Below are 21014 nucleotides of genomic sequence, written 5' to 3'. Positions count from 1 at the left end.
GAGAAAGAAAGGCAGAGACATAGGCAGAGGGAGAAGCAGGCTCCCTGCAAGAAGTCTGATGTGGGACTCGATCCCAGAACTCTGGGATCACAACCTAACCCAAAGGTAGATGCTCAACCGCTGAGCCACCCAGGTGTCCCAGGAAATTCTTATTAAATGCAAACTGTGTCTTTCTTATGGTGCAGTAAGAATAGGGGTGGGGGCAGAGGGGAGTTAATGTACTGCTGTTTTATCTTCACGGAGCTTATGATCAAGAAGGGCCAGATAGAACTCCTGGCTGAGAAACCCCCACAAGACAGAGATGTAAGTAAGTGCTGAGAAATAAGGGAGTTGCTGATACAAACCTAGACTGTCAGGATGGAAGGGCTCATTGAAATATGAGCTAGTCCGTCATTTCAGAGGGAGGAATCTGAGGCTCAGAGATGGTGAGTGATTTGCGTAAGGCCACAGAGCTAGATGCTGTCAAAGGTAAGACTTAAAACTCCATCCCCCAACTTTTGTACCACAGTCTTTTCTGTTAAACCACAGGTATCTCTGTTAACTGAACAGCCTAGCTTGGCTCTGTCCAGAATCTGTAACATGAGTCATATGAGGAATTTAAAAATTTCTAGTAGCCACATTAAAAAATACAGGTGAAACTGATTTTAATAACATTTTCTCTAACCCAATGTATGTGAAATCTTATCATTTCTTCATGTAATCAATATGAAATTATTAAATAAGCTATTTTATAATCTTTTTTTTTTTTGCTATTTTATAATTTTGTCATTGTACTATGTCTGAGAGATTGGTGTGTGCTTTATACTTCAGCACATCTGGATTTGGACTGGCCACATGTCAAAGGTACTATGGCCAGCCCCAGCTAGCTATTTGAATTTAATGATTGATGGATCAAATTTTCAGGGGAAATAACTGAAGAATGTGAAAGGTGTTACACAGACATCATGGTACATAGACAAAGGAGTCTTAAAGCTGGTAGCCTGGGATTTGGATCTTGATTCAACTGTTTAGCAGCTGTTTAGACTCTGGCAAATCACTGACCCTCCTTGATCTCCATTTCCCTGGTTGGTTTATATGCATCCAAGGGCAATTGTAAAGATCTGTTGAGCAGCATATATGAAATATACATGTGTAATGCGTGTATATGTAAATATATATGTATGTATGAAAATGATTTGTTGTAGAGCATCCAGTACTCAGAGTGTTATTTTCATTTCCCTAAAATGCAAACGATTTTGGAATGTTGTCATGTGGTGAACACCAGATGGATAATGAAGCAACTTTATCAAGCATCTTTAGCATCCTATGAAATCAGTACAAAAGCAAGTGGGAAGCAACTAACGATGTCTCAGGTTGTTGAGCTGGGAAAGCCAGCTCAGTTGGTCAAAGTTGGAAGGTACAAATCTCTCTGAGTCTCCAGTCTGTTTGCCTACTGAGCCCAATCCCAGCTGATAGCCTGTGGAGTTACTACTGTCAGGGAGATCTGAGCTCTTGGGCCAGCAAGCTGCATGCCTGTGTTAACATTATTCACTTACATTTGCAATTCAGAATTAGAGGGGGAAAGCTCTGCTGGAAGCTGCACTGCTTCACAGCCCAGCTGCAAGCCATCCTCTGATAATGGAGAGCATCAGTTATCCAGGTCCATAGGCATGTTTTCATCACCACTTGGCTGATGAAAATACTGAGTTCTGGAAAGATTCAGTGATTAGGCCAAAATAAATGGGCTGAGAGTTGAACTCAGGTAGCCTGACCCTGAGGCTGCTTTAGGGACCAGAGATTGTTATTAAAGAAATACTAAATAAGCTGAATGCAGTTAGTTGCTTTCCCTTCCTCAGAAGGCAACCTGGAGGCAGTACTTTAAATGATTCTGTTTTTACTTCTTCTAGTGGCTGCCCCACACCTCTAAAGATAGAGTTGTGTGGTTATTTCTCAATGTATTAATTTTAGACATTTCTGTTGACTTCTTGTGGTGGGTTATACAACCTCTTTTCCTCTCTTTTTGTTTTGATGTTATAAGCATTCAGGCTTTGTAAAGCTTTTTTCCCTTCTCTTAGCTTTCTGCAGCTACCTTTGGCTTCCAATAAACAGAATTTACATATAAGCATCATGTAAGTAGAGCCAAGTAATGTGCTGACATGCCATTTCCATCTCTACTAATTTAATGCCACTAGAGGAGAATGCCCCAGAGTCCATTTCAAATGGATTCTTCTTTCATACAAAACACCAATTGTGGGATCCCTGGGTGGCGCAGCGGTTTGGCACCTGCCTTTGGCCCGGGGCACGATCCTGGAGACCCAGGATCGAATCCCATGTCGGGCTCCCGGTGCATGGAGCCTGCTTCTCCCTCTGCCTGTGTCTCTGCCTCTCTCTCTCTGTGTGACTATCATAAATAAATAAAAATTTATTAAAAAAAAAACACCAATTGTTTAAAATCATGACATGCTTTATTTTTGGATTATGCCTTTCCCGTACAGTTGCTTCCCCCTGGCATTTCTGAGCCTCTGTTTTTCTTGTGGGGAGTAACTAATAAAAATCGCTAATCTTTTCTGAGCAGTTGCCACATGCTGGATACATTAGTAAGGGCTCCACACATAATAATTCAATCAATACAGGTACCCAAAGAGGAAGGCACAAGAGTATCACCATTTTACAGATGAGGAAATTGAACCACAAAGATGTGAAGGATTTAATACAGATGGCTTGGCTTTATATGCCTAACCACTGTGCTCTTCCCAAGGGACATATGCCATAGTCACCATATCCCTAATCCATTCTAGCTCCCTACTCATTCTGTGTTCCTTTTTCTAATTTAGATTGGTTTCTTTGCATTTAGACCATGCCTTTCTTGTCCAACTATTACAATTTATTTTATTTTATTTTTATCTTTTTAAAATATTTTATTTATTTATTCATAGAGACACACACACACACAGAGAGAGAGAGAGAGAGAGAGAGAGAGAGAGAGAGAGGCAGAGACACAGGCAGAGGGAGAAGCAGGCTCCATGCAGGGAGCCCAATGCGGGACTCGATCCTGGGTCTCCAGGATCACACCCCGGGCTGCAAGCGGCACTAAACCACTGAGCTACCGGGGCTGCCCTACAATTTATTTTAAATGGACATCTTTGGAGTCTATTATTCTCCTTTCTGCACCTGTGGGAGAAGTCCATATAGATCCTGGAAATGAATTTGGAGACTTTTGGTCAGGGGATTCTTTTTCTGGGTACTGGGTACATAGTTTATAAAGAAGGGATGTCATAGACTCTGTGTAGCCATGTTTCCTTGGCTCCATAGAGTCCTTGACCCATAGAGAGGGGTGTGGCCGCAGAGGGTCAGAGTACTGGCTAAAAGGATGGGGCCCAGGGAAGAAGATCCTCTTTCTTGGGTCTAAGGCCAATACTGTTTTCTCCAAGAAGTTTTTAAGAGCTTTTGAAGATAAACCCATCCTCAAAGCTCAGTGATTTGCTACCACTCCACTGAAATGATTCAAAAGAATGTATCTTGAGTTCTGACTGTACAGTTGTGGGTGGCCACTTAAGGGTCAGAGCTGCTATGCCATCTCTGCCATGCCAAGGCAAAGGGTCCCCAACCATATACAATATCTGTGTTATAGATCAAGAGGCAGATGCCAGAAATCCCTGTGGCATTTACCAGAAGGAACGGCTGCTCTGAGAGGCATGTCCTCTTGGCCATGTGGGCTCCTCATCTAGAAGGGGCTCCTGAAGATTTTTTTTTTTAATTTTTTTTTATTTATTTATGATAGTCACAGAGAGAGAGAGAGAAGCAGAGACACAGGCAGAGGGAGAAGCAGGCTCCATGCACCGGGAGCCCCACGTGGGATTCGATCCCGGGTCTCCAGGATCGAGCCCTGGGCCAAAGGCAGGCGCCAAACCACTGCGCCACCCAGGGATCCCGCTCCTGAAGATTGAAGCAAGGACAGTAAGTCACAATGAGGAGTTGTACTTGTGATATGCCCGAGAAAGTTCTAACTAGACTGATCCTCCTGCAGGCTGCAGCTATTCACCTTTGCTCCACATCCCTACCCCCCACATTTTACCTGAAGCACTGGAGAATAAACAAAAGCAGATAGGTCCTGGAAAGAAGCTAACACTTGGAAGAAAAGAATGCCACAGGATGAGTTTCTAATATTTTATGGCTTTCAGCACACTGCAGTCAGTACCATTTGAGGGTGTCTAATATCCCAATAGAAAACCTACAGTAGGGAAGCCCAGGTGGCTCAGCAGTTTAGCGCTGCCTTCAGCCCAGGGCAGGATCCTGGAGACCCAGGATCGAGTCCTACATCGGGCTCCCTGCACGGAGCCTGCTTCTCACTCTGCCTGTGTCTCTGCCTCTCTCTCTATGTCTCTCATGAATAAATAAATAAAATCTTAAAAAAAATAAACTCCAGATCTCTGTGGCTGACCAGCAAATCATACATATATAGGAAAGACTATAAGCAGGTCAGTTAAGGATACAAGAAGTAAACTGATATTTGAGCTGCTTTTCCAAAGATGATGTGCTTTGAACCCAACCAAATAAATTACCTGGCAAAATAACAATCACAAAAATCAGCACTCTTTAGAGGAATATAACAGAATCTAGAGTGTTCATAACATTCACAGTGCAACCAAAATTATTCAAAGAAGAGGAGAATGTGATCCATTTTCAAGAGAAAAAGATAATCAACAAAGATTTACCCTAAATGAACAGATAATGATTTTAAAGCAGCTATTATAGCTATGCTCTTTGCTATAAAGGAAAACCTATTCATAGTGAAGGAAAAGATAGGAAACCTTAATAAAGAAATAGAAGTATAAAAAAGAACCAAATGGAAATTCCCAAGGTATGAAATATAGTATCTGAAATGTGAGAAGTCATCTAAGTCTCAAAAGATCATGAAGTGAGGGTGCCAGTTACCATTGATGAGTGAAGTAAATAAGCAAAATAAATGGTCCTGGACCAAGAAACAAAGAGAAGAAGGAGAGGCTAGTTTGGCAGAGATAAGACAGATGTCTGTGGTAGCTTTTAAAACTTTCAAAGGGCTTCTCTTTTCTGTTTAAAATATAATGCAAGTTTATTGTAGGGATTTTGAAAATACAGATAAGAGAAGAAAACAAATATCTATTGCAATACCACCACCTGCATAATTTACTGTTAACATTTTGCTGTTTATTTTTCTAGTCTTCTAAAATGTTATCATCTTTATTTTATTTTATTTTGTATTTTTATCATCTTTATTTTAATCAAATAAGTTCACACTCTATATACTATTTGAAATCTGCCTTTTGATGTTAATACCTGTCCTGGACATCTCATCTTTCCATGCCTCTAAATATTTTCTTGCAACATCATTTTTGATGATATGACTGGATAGTAATTATATACTAAATGTATTAGTGTTATATTTTCCATATAGATTACAAATGTTTTTCTCAGTTGGTTTTTGCTTTTGATGCAAATCACGGTGTGCCTATGCTTTCCTCAGTTGGCAATAGTCCAATAAAAATCAGTTACTGGGATCCCTGGGTGGTGCAGCGGTTTGGCGCCTGCCTTTGGCCCAGGGCGCGATCCTGGAGGCCCGGGATTGAATCCCACGTCGGGCTCCTGGTGCATGGAGCCTGCTTCTCCCTCTGCCTGTGTCTCTGCCCACCGCCCCCCCCCCCCCCCCCCCCGTGTGTGACTATCATAAAAAAAAAAAAAAAAAAAAAATCAGCTACTGGGGCTCCTGGGTGGCACAGTTGATTAAGGATCTGACTCTTGTTTTCAGCTCAGGTTACGTTTTCAGGGTTGTGAGATCGAGCCCTGTGTTGGGCTCTGCGTTCAGTGCAGAGTCTGGTTGAGATTCTTTCCCCTTTTTCCCTCTGTCCCTCCTGGTTATGGGCTCTCTCTCTCTCTCAAATAATAAATAAATAAATCTTAAAAAAATCAGCTACCATCTCTCTGGATAACCATCTATTAAATGACATTTCCGATGTGGGCAGGGTCCATGTCTGGTTTGTTCATCTCCATATTGCCAGCACATAGCATATTGCCTGGAGTGAAGTAGCTACTCAATAAAAATATGTGTTGGCTAATCAACTAACTTCTAACCTGTGCCCCTGAGGAGAAGGCCCAAGGGTACCATGACTGCTGGCTAACTTCCATTCTTGCCACGTAGCTAGTCTGTTTTTGATCTAATAATTCATGCTCTTTGACCAAGCAATTCCTCTTCTTGAATCTAAACTTTTTCAGAGATGTAGGCAAAGATTTATATACAAGGATGTCCATCTGAGGTTTATTTATAATAGGGAAAAATTGGAAACTATTTCTAGGAATAGGGAAATGATACATAAATACATGATAGACAAACACAAATATAGGGTTTTAAAATGCTTTTTGGTAACATGAAAAAAGATTCTTATGATTTAGTGGCATATGAAAAGCCCAGAATGTAAAATTATAAGATTTCTCAACTCTGTTAAGACTAGCTGGAAATATACCAAAAATTATTAACAAGTGGTGTATGAATTGGGATGCTTTCATCTCTAAGGAACTGAAAATCTGACTTATGGTGCCTTAAATACAGAGGTGTTTATTTTTCTCTCATAAGTAGCCTGGATATTTAAGGGAGTGGCATTGGCAGCTTGGTGATGTTAAGTTTGGCATCCCGTGATTCTGTCTTCTTTATGGTCACAAGATGACTGCCCCAGCTCCAGGCATCATGTCCACATTTGAGGCAGAAAGGAGGAAAGGGAGTAGCACAGTGCCTGAAGTGTCTGTCCCTTTTATCAGACACATCGAGAGCCTACTGAGGTGCCCCAGCAGATTTTTGCTTAGGTCTCTTTGACCAGAATTGGGTCCTGTGGCTGTCCCCATTTACAAAGAAGCTCCAAAGAGAAGTATTTAGCTTCCCGGTCTCCAGAGTGAAGGCCGCAGTGGGGAAGTGGTAGGAATATCTGTGGTGTTAGTTAATAAACAGTGTCTTTTACCCTGCTTATTTCTGGTTGGCGGGCTTATGGACATTTTTACTTTTCTTAGCTCTTTTCTGTTTTGTCCAATTTTTCTACAACCGGCCTTTATAATTTCTATGATTGAAAGAAAAATACAACAGATGCTACTTTAGAAATTCCTTGTGAAGTTGTGGGCTTATGTCTCAGGAAGCACCTGTATTGTCATCAGTCACGAATGTACAGGAGCAACTGTTGAATTCTGTGGGAGCTGGATTGACCCATCTATTGTCCCCTCCACCCCCTTCCCCCAATTAGGCACTGTGCTAGCTACTCGGGCAAACATCCCTTCACCTAATTCTCATAACAGCCACCTTTCCCAGAAGAGATGAAGGATGGTTACACAATTAATTCACACACAGTATAAAGCAAAGCCAAGTCTCAGATGATGGCACCAAGCTTTAATTTTGTATATTCCTGCCACGCAGCAAGTTCAGTAAAGATTGTGTTGAATGAATGCAGAGTAGATGAATCATTTAGATGTGCAAATGTTTTTTGACAGAATGAATTTCACAAAACTTCTAAAAATTATGCTCATCAAAGGATACCACTAAGTAAATGGATATCCAAGCCACAGACTGGAAAGTATACTTGCAGAACATCATATAGATGGATGTGCAAATTTTTTTAACTACAGCTATTACTTGATAATTATTTCTTACAGCATATCTCTGTTACCACTATTTTAATTAGTGTGATAGAAGAGACTGTTACAGATTGCCTGCAAGAGAAGAACTCTGCTCTCTTGCCTGTATCTAATATCCTTGACTAATATCTGGATTAAAAAACTTAATATGACTTCAGATGAAAAGACAGCTGAGGATTTGTTTCTTGTGGAGTCTTTTTTAAAAAATATTTTATTTATTCATGGGAGACAGGGAGAGAGAGAGAGAGAGAGAGAGAGAGAGGCAGAGACACAGGCAGAGGGAGAAGCAGGCTCCATGCAAGGAGCCCGATGTGGGACTCGATCCCAGGACCCTGAGATCATGCCCTGGGCTGAAGGCAGATGCTAGACTGCTGAGCCACCCAGGCATCCCTCTCGTGGAGTCTTTAAAATTTTTTATTATGAAAAATTTCAAACGTATACAAAAGTAAAAAAAAATAAAATGAATAAACAAACAAACAAACAAACAAACAAAAAAACGTATACAAAAGTAGAGAAAATGGTGGTAGGACTCTGTACCCATCATCCAGCTTCAAGAATCATCAAGATTTTACTTTTTCCATTTATCTCCCTCCTATTTAAAAAAAAAAAAAACTAGAGCATTTTTAAGCAAACCCAAAGACTCATTTCATCATGAACGTTTTTATAATTGGGATAAAAAGCCTTCTGAGTGGCCTCGTGTTTCTTTCTTTAGGTCTGCTCACATAGGAAGCAGTGGGATGAAAGTCAGCCGGCTCCATGACATAAAAGAGGCCCGGGAGCGGAGGGGCACATTCCTTCCAGGCTGTGCAATTTGTTTTGCTCTCAACCCAGGGCCCTCCTTCGCTGAAACTCCTCTGGCCTTAAGATTTATATTTTTTTCAAATGCTGAAAATAAAATATCTGGCTTCCCTCTAGCTAGAGACATCTGGGAGTGTTACTTCTGAAAGTATTTTTGGCATGAAAATGTCACCCAAGTTGCTGGAAGTGATTTGGGAATTTTAAGGTATTGAAAGCATCTGACTAGTGTGGTGGCTGAGGCCTAGTGGGTAGAGGTTAATTATTATCCTGGCCAGTCATTTCCCATTAGGATTCTTGCTCCCTATGTTCTTCCTGTTTACAGCTCTTAGTGCTTTAGGTCAAGGATTGGACCTAGGGCTGGTATGTGGAAGGTGGCAAAATAAGTACCTGTAGGAGACGTGTGGCTGATGGTAGGATAAAGGGGTACTCACTGGCCATCCTTCCTCTAATCCTGCCTGGCTCCCTGGAAGTCTAGCACGTTGGGAGACCCACAGAGGGCTCCTAGAGAATGCTGGGATCAGATGTTTGCTGATGGGCTCCACTAGGTAAAAAACCAGAAAGTTCTGACCCTCTGAGTCCCACATAGGGTACTGGGTATCAGGCTAGATCAACTGAGATGTTTCCCAGGATGAGCCATTAAAAGAATATTAGAAGGAGCAAGTGGGATTTGTAATTAAGGGGGGACCATAGGGGTCCAGCAAGCAGCCTAGGCTGGGGGCAGGAGTGGAGGCCATTAAAAGAATAATAGAAGGAGCAAGTGGGATTTGTAATTAAGGGGGGACCATAGGGGTCCAGAGCAGCCTAGGCTGGGGGCAGGAGTAGAGGCCATTGAGAACAGGCTGGGAAGGGGAGAAGAAGGCAAAGGCCGGTGGTTTGGACATTATCCAGGGGTGGCATAGTAAAGCAAAACATCCTCTGAACCGGGAGCCAGGGAATCTCGTCCTTGTCCTGACTCTGCCACTTACATTTGGGGTCTCAACTGCCCTACCTGGGAAAATGGAGCCAGTGATGCTGTGCCACTCGATCTGATGAGCAATGAGATACGAGAACGCTTCATAATCTTTGAAGTGTTGTATGCATGTGACCATCATGATCTCCACCTACCTCCTCCCTGTGTGTGGGGATGATCCTGTGAAGGAGAAGCGGAAGTGCTTTGTGTTAAGACGCAGTACTTACATAAGCAAATGTGAGGCTGGTAGGGCTCTAAGCAGGAAGTGCGTTGATACCATGCTCTCCGATTTCTTTGAAATGTGTAATATTTTGCAGTGACACATGAAAGAAGCCAAGTCTCGACTCTGAGATCCCAAGTACCAGAGTGGGAGCAAGCAGGGGCTAGGATGGAGCCTTCTTTTGCACCACAGTTTCGAGAAGAGCAAAGCAAAAGAGAGAGTTAAGTTCTGGGAGGTGATTAAACTTTTAGGGTCGGCTGGAAGGGCCCTCAAAAATGATCGTTCAGCCTTCTCGTTCTACAGATGGGAAACGGAGCAAAGCCCAGAGAAAGGAAAACAATTGCCCAAGAGCACACAGCGAGCTTGTGGCTTCAACCCTAGGTGTGTTTCTCTCTAAGATCTGCACAATTCCCATACTTGTTCCCAGCCAGGGCCAGTCACATTCCCCCCCCTCACCCCCCTGCACCCCCATGCCCCCATCCCCCACCCCACTGCTAAACACCTGGTCTGACTGCCCCATGTAGCCCAGAACACGAACAACTGGGGGTGCAAGTTAACCCACCACGCCTGCGTACACGTGTAGGTGGCAGACGTAGGAAAGATTCATTTCATCCTCAAGTTCAGAAGCCATTCCAGAAATCAGAGGCAGCGGTGATCTCCTGGTGGCAGGAGTATCAATGATCTTTATTTTATCCTTTATAATATTCAGGGTTTCCTAAAATATTACAACAAACATCTATAATTTTATAAACCTCACTCCCTCCAAATCTTATTTTAAAAAAGAAGGAAATTGGAGGGCCCTGACATGCCCTCCAATGGGGTCCACTGAAGCCAACCAGTATTGTCACGCCAGGCAGAGGCCCTGAGCCGGGCGAGGTCCTGAGGTCATCCACCTCTCCCGCCTGGCACCAAGGCCAGCTAGGCGGCATCTCCCCACCTCCTGAAATGTCCTCCTCTCAATACCGTTGCCAAATTGGACCTATTTTTCAGGGTCCAACACCAATTCTGCTGATTCTGCGAAGGTGTTTTAACGTCCACCTTCCCCATTGAGATGAACACCTATCTCCCTCCTCTGACCACTAGTGGCACTTTCTTTGGATCCGTTTTGTGATCCTTATCTGCCTTGTCCTGGAGTCTTTTGTACCCAGGTCTGTCTCTCCTACTGGGCTGAAACCTCGAGGGTGGGTTGGGCTTCCAGTAATATCCTCCGCCTGGCAGAGGTAGAGCTCAGATCAGTGTTTGCTGAAGGGAAGCGAATTGAAAATACAGATTCCTAACGAAGGGATCTGCCCGGGCTCATCAACCTTGGCACCACCGCCCTTTGGGGTCTGATAATTCTATGTGGTGGGGAGCTGTGGGTTAGGAGCATCCTTGGCCTCTACCTACTAGACGCCAGCAGACACCCCCGGTTGTGACAACCAAAAGTTTGGACGTTGCCATATGCCCTCTGGAAGGCACAGTGCCTCCTGTTGAGAGCCCCAGAATATGGTTTATCAAGGGTCTTTCATAAACAATCCATCGGAGCAGAAATTCCCATTTAGCAGATGAGAAACGCAAGGCTCGCACGGAGTTGGACTTGGAGCAGAGTCTTGCACATAGTTCTCCCACTGCAAGTCCGGTGCCGATCCCAATACCCCAAAACCCCTCAGGACCCCAGCAAGGTCTTTGCTTCTGGGCTTCGTGTGCCCACGCCACTCTCACTGCCCCTCCACCCCGTCCTGCATTCCATCCTGTCCCCTCCCCTCCCAACCCAGGGCCTGTGCCAGGCTGTGACCCACTGGTTGACCCTACTGGTCCATGCAGACTAGAACACAGGCGGTGCCTCCGCATGCCCTCTCGTCTTCTCCAGCACCTTGGCCTCCTCCCCGTGCTTAAACACGCTGATGGTGACCTGTCCTGTCTCAGAGCCATACTTATTCTTGACAAAGACACCGTAGCGCCCACTGTCCTCACTGTTGACCCTTTCGATGGTGATGGTGACCTCCGAACCCCTCACTTCCATGCGGTAGCGGTCAAGGAAGGCGACAGGCTGGTCATTCTTCAGCCAAGAGATTTCAGGGGTGGGGTCTCCTGAGATGACACAGGTCAGGCACAGGGTCTGTTGGAAAGGACAGGAAGGGAATGCTCAGTCTCCCCTCCTTATAATCCGCCTTGGCATTCACCTTCGCTCCCCCCAGAGAGCTCCCAGTACAAGTTGCTCCCCGTGAAAAATGAATTATGTGTGTTCTACTGTAAGCCATAAAAGGATAACATTAAAGGGAGAGACGTTTTATTTTATTCCCACATCCTCCTCAAATTTTCTAGACTAATACTTAGAATTTCAGACCATCACCACCCTAGCAATTACCTGCCCCAGACTGGCCTGAATTTTGCTTTCTTGCTTTTTGTCGCATACATGCCATTTTATGATTATGATTTTACCGTGCAAATAAGACTATGTTGTTTTGATACAAAGATTTATGAATCGGGTTTGAAACCTCTTGGACAAGCTCTAACACAGGGCCCTGTAGTGTAATGGTCAAACACTCAGACTGGAGCTGGGCACATGCAGACTCTGTGAATCTCAGGTCGGTCCCTTCGAGTTGTGGGACCTTAGGAAAGTCTCTTAGCCCCTCTGGGTTTCAGTTTCCTCAGCTATGAAGAGTGACTCGTTTCCTGTGGTTGCCTTGATGTTAAACAAACTAAGGTATGTGCATATATATGGAACAGTGCCTGGCACAAAGTAAGCACCACATGCACATCGGCAATCATTTTCTAGAACGTGAGGCTTGCAGACTTTCAGTTCTAGAAGGGCTTTTAGGGATCATCTACTAGAACTCCTGTAACGGAAATGCAAGTTCACAGAAGTCTGTGATGCCCGTGGGCCTGACACCAGGCTCAGCGTCTTCCTTTGTACCACATATGACCAGTGAGGTGTGGCCACTTGACCTGGCCTTGGTGGAGCCGGCAAATTTGGTTTTTGAGTCCATGGCGCTACACTGTATCATGAGCTTTGATGGATACAGAGGGAGCAAGAGGGGCACCGCCGGCCACGGGCTGGGGTGGTCAGTACCTTATCTTCCATGATGGTGGCTACATCTGGCAGGCCTCTCACCACTTTGGCACGATCTGGAAGGGAAAAGAGAGACACCAGTGATGAATGATTTCCTGCCAGCTGCTTCCCAGAATCAGATTCCGCAGAGCCGGGGTTTATTTTTAAGCAATGATTCTTTTCTCTCTTTTCATCATTTTGGGTGGAAACCTTTAGATTTGTTTCCATGTTTCCTTGCCTTCACTAACAGAAGATAGGGGACCTACTGCGCTTCTGTTACTGACCTGAAGCGATCCTTATAACAGGTGGAACCTGGAGGTGACAGTGAGGTGCCCCGGCCCTCAAGAACTGGGAAGGAGGAACTGGCTGGGGACACCCGATGAAGCTAACGTATGTGGGCTTGGTGGTGGCATCCCTGCTGCTCAGAGGCCAAGCCTCGTTCCTCCAGGGTTGGGACTGTGTCCTGCCTGGACTAGGTGAGGCCCCTGGGTCCCGACAGCCAGAACCAGCTTCAGCTCTGAGGTCGTCCCACCCCAGGCCTCCCCTCGAGAGCCCGCCCAGCCCCATTCCCATCTTCCCGGCCTTGCAGGCCCCAGCTTCTGCCCCTGACCTTGTCTGCAGGCCTGCTCAGTCCACACCCACCACGTCCACCATCCTCGGGCCCCTTTCCATCCATTTGCCTGTGTGCTGCTGCCGCCACGGCCACACAGACCCCACGGGGAACCAGGACTTCAGACACCTGCCCAGAGGCATAAACTCACGGGAAGCTGCCCCAAACTCAGACACGAAAACAACAGCAATGCGAGGGGACTTACTCTTCTCAATGATGGCCAGGGCTCTGAAAAACAGACATGGGGAAAAGGCTCGAGCTGCGCTTGTTGAAGGACAGGCCCGCCTGGGAAGGGTGAGGGGGTGATGCGGGAGGGGCAGAGCTGGCCGGGGCTCCCAGGAGGGGGTCCTTGTACCCAGCTTGCACCACACCCCAAGGGGCAGAATGGACAAGTTGGTTCACACAAGAGATGCGAAGGGCACTTACTTCAGTCTCTGGTGCTCAGCGAAGGCGTCGTCAAAAGCTGTTGGAAGGAAAGGGGGAGAGAAGAGGCGTGTCACCCCTCAGTCCCTGTGCCCTGCAGGACAGGGCTTCACGATGACTGCTCCTCCACTGTCCTCCCATTCCTGTGGGCTCTCAGGGCAGTGCTGGGATCGGGTGGGGCGATGGGAGGCCCCCCCACACCCTGCCCTTCAAAGGACTCTGGGATTTTCTAAACAGGGTTTCTCTGTGGACGGACAGGTGGACAGCTCACCTTGTCCTGAGAGATCCGTGGAGAGCTGCCGGGTATCCTTCCCCGCGGCTATCTCCAGGGTGTATTTGCCCTTGTCTGAGTCTTTGGGGTCCAGGATGTGGAGCCAGATCTCATCGAGGGTGTTGCCAGCCCTCACCCGGTCACCACTCTCCAGGCGTTTCTCTCTGGATATGAGGACATAGAAATGTTTGACACGGCTCAGCTCATCAGCGCCGCCCTGCTCATCGGTGCTGGCTGGCTGGGGGTCTGCAGGCACCCCCTGCCCCAAACTCCTCTCCTGGGGCTTTGTTTCCAGGTGTGTGGTGTTCCAGTGCCGAGCCTATATTTGTGACATGTCCTTCAGGCTGGGGATCTAAGGACACGGGGCTCCAGGGTCAGTGCCTACCACTTCCTCCACCCTTGGGGCAGGGGTCACTTCCTCACCTCTTCATTCTGCTCCGCTTAAACCCTTTAGTGTTTCTTCTAACAGTCATCCTTCCCTTGCCCCTAAAAACCACAGAACTCCTTCCTTTCTTTCCTTAAACTCCATTCCTGGAGACACCTGGTCCACATCTTCAGTGTCATGTCGCAGAAGTGACACTTCTGGACTTGATCACTGGGCTCCGTAACTCTAGCTGGGAAAGGAGCTCTTGGCTTTGGTTCTCACTCATTTGACAAACTTGACCAAGTCGGCCTAGCCTTCTCCATGGGACAGGGGCAGTCATGTCTGCTCTGCGAGGCCGAGGCACGCAAACGATAAGCAGCCCTGGGAAAATAATGCTCGCAAACTGTCTGTGGTCACTTAGCTCCAGGCTGAGTCTCTGTGGACAACTTGTCCATCCTGCCTTCAAGCCCTGGAACTCAGTCAGTCTCTGCTGCACCTCTCCCTCAGCCTGGCTGCCACAGTTTGCTAAGGTTGCAAAGACCCACAAGGGCACCGTGACCCACCCGACCTTCTGGTTCTCCCCCGTTCTGCATCCTTCCCTCCCCCGCCCCCCCCCGCCCCAGTTCCCAGATGCTGCTCTAAGACAATGATCCTTCTGTGGCCATGGATGTTCTGGAAAAATGATTTTATCACCAGGGTTCCCACCTTCCCTGGGGAACCTCCCTTCTGTTAATTGCTGTTCCCTGTCTCTGACTCCCTCTGAGGACACTGCAGTTGGTGGGAGACCCTGTCTCTACCAATCCCTTGGGACTGGGCTCTGGGGCAGATGTGCCTGTCCTCCTCCATCCTATACGCCCCCACCCCAGCCTGGCTAGGGCTCCAGGGCAAAGCCAACTTACTTGTGGAACCAGGTGGTTCTCATGTACTGGATATTGTAGTACTTGACCTTGCTGAAGATCCGGATCCCCTCCTCAGTCCCCTGGATTTTCAGTGGGGTCGCAGAGAGCGCTGGAGAGGCAAAGGAGAAAGCCAAGGTCCTTTGGGCAGCACACATGGGGGCCAGCCAGCTCACCCCTGCTCTGGGGGTGTGGTGGGGGGAATGCCTCATTGTGAGGAGGCAGGAACTTCTCCCTCAGTCTTTGAGGTTGGAAAATAAACCTATGCCTGGTAGCCGAGCCTGTTTGGAGGTGCCCTGGAGGGTCTTTGCATCAGGACAGGGCTGAGCAAAGCAGGGAGGGGGGCTTGCTTACCACCAATCCTGCCCAGCTCAGTGAAGATGGCATCCAGGGCTGGAGGAAGACAGAGAGAATGATTAGTTGATGTAGGGCCCTCCCAGGGATGTGCCTGGGGTGGGCACGTCCCTGGAAAAGGCTGGTGACACTCATGGACAGCTCAGAGCATGGGGAGCTCTGTGAGATGACTCCCATGGCTTGGGGGTAGAGGGGGTCTGGGGCACTCCCTGATGGATGGGGCAAGGGGGCACTATGGATGGAAGACAAATGGGTCAGCTTGACAATTTTCTTGAGGCTGGACCAAACAGCCTGATGAGGAGTCTGGGGCCCAGGGGAGGGTGGAGGAATGAACTCTGGCTTTGGGTCTTGAAGCCTAGGCTCACTGTGGTACATTGCAGAGAACATAGGTGTTGGTGTCACAGACCAGGCCTCTGTCACTGACCAGCTGTGCAGCCCTGGGGAGGTCACTTGGCCTCTCTGTTGCCCCAAGTGATATGGGGATCCCATACATTTTACCCCACAGGTCATATCATGTCTCTTGATTCTGTGTGACCTCCTGGGTCCTCCTGGCCCATCTCTAACATTGCCAGCTCCTACCTTCACCTGTGAGGTCCAGTATGGTGTCATCCTCCCCTCGATCGTCAGAAACTGTTGCTCTATAAATTCCCTTGTCCTCTTTGGACAGCTGGAAAGAAGAGAGATGATGGTGTCAGCATGGGTTCTGGAAGGAGTGCAAATCAGCCCGGACTCCAGGCCCGCCCCTAGCTGTGTGATCTTAGGTAAGACTCTTCTCCCTGAGCCTCAGTGTACCATCTAGAATGGGTGATCTCTAAGGCTCCTTCTAGCTCCAGAGCTCTTCGATTCCAAGTTCAAGGCTTGGTCTGGGCCCAGGGTGGGAGTGAGGGGGAACTGAGGGCAGAAGCAGACACCCCACATTTGGATTCACAGGCAGCTGTGCCAAGCAGAGCATGATGAGCTCTCCTCACAGGGTAACCTGAGCCACCCTGCTCCCTGGAGGTCCTCAGATGGAGAACCCCGGGGACCCCTCTGCACTTCTCCTGAAGGAAGTGAGTTGTCTTTGGCCCATGACAAGGGGCTCCTTTCTGGCACATGCTCGTCATCCCCAAATGAAGTCTGAACTAACACTCAGCAAAGCAAGAACTTGGATTGTGCTTTTGAAGCACCTCCTTCAGGCCCTGGGAAGTGCTGTCTGCTTCCCCTTCCCCTGGAAGTGTCCCTCCCACTCCAGGTCTACATAGTCTGTTTTGAGGAAGAATCCAAGGCAGAGACAGCCCTTAATCTGGGGATCACAGGGCTGAACCCCAATAGTCTTCTCTTATGTACCCCTCTCTTTCCCCAGTGAAGGTGCCAAAGTCCCAGCCAAACCTGGGGGAAGGGTGATTGGAGTGACTTCTGACCCCACTCTCCAGCCTTGTGTCTTAGTATGTAAACCCTCTGAGCCTCCGTTTACTCGTCTGTAGAATGGTGGCACAATCCTTGCCCTGGCCAGGTGCTGTAGCTGCTGTGAGGATCAAGGGAGGTAACCCTTTGGAAGCTGGAAAGTTCTGTGCCAGTGGGTCGGGCTGTTATAACAAGACACAGTAGCTATTAAGCACCTACTTGACGCCCAGCTCTGTGTAAGGAGGTGACAAAGGGCGAATCCTGGCCAGGATTTGGGGAAAGACCCTGAAATCATTATTTTCCTTCCTAGTCAGGAAACCTGCATTGGTGCCAGTCCTCCCTGGCACCCAGTGAAGCCACAGAGACCAGCAGCAGGGCAGAAAAGCATGGAATGTTTGAGAACAAGCCTTATGTTTCTATCGTAACCAGACTACCCTCCTCTGGAGGCCAGGAGGTGGTCATGGGCTGGACAATGGAGCCCCAGCCCTGCTTTGCTCCGCCCAGACCTGCCTCGCACAGAGCAAGCATTCCTGTCCTGAATCCTAGACTGAACAAATCTTTGAGAGAGCATCCCTTCTTTTAAGAGTTTTATCTTTTTAAAAAATTTTATTTATTTATTTATTTATTTATTTATTTATTTATTTATTTATTTATTTAATACACACAGAGAGAGAGAGAGAGAGGGAGGGAGAGCAGGAGAGCGCACAAGTAGAGGGCAGGGCAGAGGGAGAAGTAGGCTCCCCACTGAGCAGGGAGCAGGCTTAACCCACTGAGCACCCAGGTGCCCGGAGAGAGCATCCCTTCCCACCCATTCATGTAACAGATGAAAACCGAGGTCACAGGAGGATGGTGACTAGCCCAAGGCCACACAGTGGCAGGGCCAGAAATGGAATCCAAATAAAAAGGAAAAAAATCAGTATTATTGTTCCTTCTTTATTTAAGATTTTGCTATTTTCCCCTCCATGGGCTTTTTTTGCATTAATTTTTTGTAAAAAACACTGCATGAAATATTATTAATCTCGCTTACTGGGTTTTTAGTGCCCCCTTAAATTTTGCACTCAAAGTGAGTGCCTCACGTGCCTCACCCTGATTCTGGCCCTGCCCCTGACTCCCTGCCCAGTGCTCCTGGTGCTGCCTGGAGGGTAGGAGACATGAAGCTGGAGCTGCACTTACCTCTTCGATGCACAGAATTCCCACTCCAGTCTGGGGGTCGTACTGACCATCCGGTGCCTCTCTCTTCTGGAAGAACCACTGGAAGTGGGTTTCCTTCTTGGTGTTGGTCGCCTGAGGGAGATGGGGAATGAAGAGACTTCCTCAAACTTTCTCTTTTTTTAACTAAAAACTCAACTCACCACATTTTTCTTTCTTTTCTTTTCTTCTTTCTTTCTTTCTTTCTTTCTTTTTCTTTCTTTCTCCTTTCTTTCTTTCTTCTTTTTCTCTTTTTTTTTTTTTTTTTTTTTTTTTTTTTTTTTTTACAAATCTGACTCTCCCCCACCCCCATACTCACTCTTAGCTAATTCCCTCCCAGGTCTCAGCTATTCCTTCCTCACACCGTATCTCTTCTCTGGTTTCTGGATTTTCACTAATGATTTTCACTTTTGATCTCTTCCCTACTCCCATTTTTCCTTGCTTCTGCAACTTACAGATGCAGGTTAGATGTCACCTCCTCTAGGAAGCCTTCCGTGAAGCACCCCAGAGTGTCCCTATCATGATTAACCAATTTCTTGCACGTGTCTGGATCACAGCAGGAGGGCATGCTGTTTTCCAAGGATCCTGCCTCAGACCCCTGGGCTCCTAGAGGCCTAAGGAGACCTCACTTCTTCATGTTTGTGTCCTCAGTGCCATGCAGAGTATCTGCTGCATAGTATCTGCTTTGAGTTAGCTGAATGGATATGATTCTGGGAGAGCACTCCCCCTACCCTTCCTGCCCTTCCCCAGTCATCTAAAAAGGCTGCAGGGTGCGGAGAAGGGGCCTCAGCTTTGGAGTCAGACAGACTGGGTGAAAACCGTGCTCTAGATCTACTTCTTACCATGCGGTCTTGAGCTATTTCTCTACCTGTTTTCTGGTCCATGCTTATCTCACAGATGATTGTGAGGCAGATGAGCACTGAGCACAGGGTCTGGCAAGGCCCTGTGTCCCTGATGTCCCTGATCAGACCCTGATGTCCCTAATAAACATCAGGGAATCCCTCTCAATATACAGATCCTCACATGCTCCCAGATGCCCAGGCCCTAGAGAACCCTTTCCCGGAACAGCCAGGAGATCTGGCTGAAGGCTGACCCAAACCACACTGATTGGTGGGTTTCTCCAGGGGGTGGTTTTGTTTTCCAGTTAAATGTGGTCTCCCTGGGGCTGCTGCTCCTGGGCCTCAGCCAAGCACAGGAATTTGGGAAAGTGGGCAAGGACGGCCACCGGGCTTGGGGACGAGCCACCCGCTCCCCGCACTGGGCCAGGGGGCAGGGCCGGAGGCAGGGCCGGGATTTGCCTTGCATGTCAGCAGCACTTGGCAGTCGTCCGTGACCTTCCACTGCAAGGGCTCCTCGAAATGCGGACCTGGGAGCGCAAACAAACACGCCCACCGTCAGAGCTCCAGGCTCCGCCAGGGCGCCGCCTGGTGGCCAGACGAGGGGGCAGCGAGGCAGGGGCAGCGAGTGACCGCAGGCCGGGTGGGCCCCAGCCCAGGCAGGGACTGGGGCGCGGAATTCAAGGAGGCGTCACTCTCAGGGGTGGATCGGCTCTCAGGGGTGTCGCTCTGGGTTTTGTTCTTGCACGAGGACCCACCTGGATTGCACCGCAGCGGCCCTCCCTCTGGGCTCTAGTAGCCCACCGACAGGCAGGTGCCCGGCAGGTGCCCCGCAGGTGCCCAGCACCCACCGCCGGCCTGGTGGCCACGTCGTCCGAACTGCACCCCAGCACTTCTTACCCTGTTTTCTCTTCCAGTCTCTTCTCTTAGCTTCTGCTTTCCTCAGAAGTTTGTCGAACTCTGTGAACACACAGGGAGGAGCTGGCATGAGCCAGGAGGAGCGCAGGACCTGAACGGGGCCTAGGGATGGACGGGGCGCCCCAGAGCAGAGAGCGGGGACCTGGGGGTGGGTGGGGTGGGGGTGGGGCGGGGCTGACCGTCATCCACCAGGGCCAGGGTGATCTGGTTTTTGGCTTTTCCGTCCTGCAGCTGAGCGGTATAGGACCCTTTGTCATCCTCGGACAAGTTCTCTATGAGCACTTCCACCAGGCCCTTCTCTCTGTCAAAATTGATCTTGCGGTTCTGGGGAGAATAAACCCGGAGATTCTGTTTTGCTCTTTTCCTATCCCAGGAGATTTGTGCCCTATCCCAGGGCCGGCTTGGACGTGGGGAGGGGATGTGTGCAGAGTTAGGAGCCTTCCGAGATGCGAGGGGAGGCCCTGGGTAACTCCGAGGCTTCCACACACTGGGGTCCACCACCCCTGGGGGCCCTGGGAACACCTATGGGATCCAGCAGGCACAGGAAAGAGTCTTGGGTGCTTGAATTAATTGTAATTCATAATAAGCCCCAACCCCTACTGTGCCACATTTTCTACAAATCCTCACAAAAGTATAAAGGATAATGTAAAAAATGCCTGCCTCTGTCCTTGCTACCCAGAATTAACATTCATTTCCATTGTGTCACGTTCTAACAGCTCTTAAAAGTCTTATTTTCCACATTTAGGACTGTATTCCCTCTGGGTTTATTTGTATATATGATATGGGGGAGCCATCTAGTTTTAGTTTATTTTTCTGTCGGGACAAGCAATAGTCCCAATGCTGTGCACTAAAGAGTGCAGACTTTGTCACATGTCCTCTACCACGTGCCAAGGTCTTTTTTTTTTTTTTTTTACGTGCCAAGGTCTTGATTAATCTTTATGCACAACTTTCACAGCAATTTTCTCATTTGCTTCTTTTGATCCTGGGACAACCAGCCCCATTGTACAGATATAGAAACTGAGGCACAGAGAGGTGACGAGAACTGCCCCGGGGCACACAGGAGGTGGGTGTGAGTCTGACGCCCAGCCCTGAGCGCTTTCTCCTCTGTCAGAACCACAGCCCTTCTCTGTAACACGTATCTTCT

General features: G+C 47.9%; 1 protein-coding gene across 1 annotated transcript in view; it reads right to left on the bottom strand.

Annotated features, from left to right (window-relative positions):
• Positions 1–10248: 10248 nt before the first annotated feature.
• MYOM3 (myomesin 3) overlaps positions 10249–21014 on the bottom strand; it is a 48289-nt gene continuing 37523 nt past the window's right edge. Inside the window, exons 26-37 of the mRNA XM_025447503.3 lie at positions 20050–20194; positions 19853–19912; positions 19415–19482; positions 18102–18212; positions 16125–16212; positions 15546–15584; positions 15195–15303; positions 13932–14095; positions 13664–13700; positions 13443–13465; positions 12649–12704; positions 10249–11694 (exon numbers count right to left, since the gene is read on the bottom strand). Of these exons, the coding sequence (XP_025303288.1) occupies positions 11401–11694; positions 12649–12704; positions 13443–13465; positions 13664–13700; positions 13932–14095; positions 15195–15303; positions 15546–15584; positions 16125–16212; positions 18102–18212; positions 19415–19482; positions 19853–19912; positions 20050–20194 (1194 nt within the window). The 3' untranslated portion in view covers positions 10249–11400. The remainder of the gene's footprint in view (positions 11695–12648; positions 12705–13442; positions 13466–13663; positions 13701–13931; positions 14096–15194; positions 15304–15545; positions 15585–16124; positions 16213–18101; positions 18213–19414; positions 19483–19852; positions 19913–20049; positions 20195–21014) is intronic.

This window comes from Canis lupus, chromosome 2 (genome assembly GCF_003254725.2).
Source record: "Canis lupus dingo isolate Sandy chromosome 2, ASM325472v2, whole genome shotgun sequence".
Lineage (NCBI taxonomy): Eukaryota > Metazoa > Chordata > Mammalia > Carnivora > Canidae > Canis > Canis lupus.
Note: the sequence above shows the minus strand (reverse complement) of the source record. Positions and strands in the feature narration are given on the sequence as shown.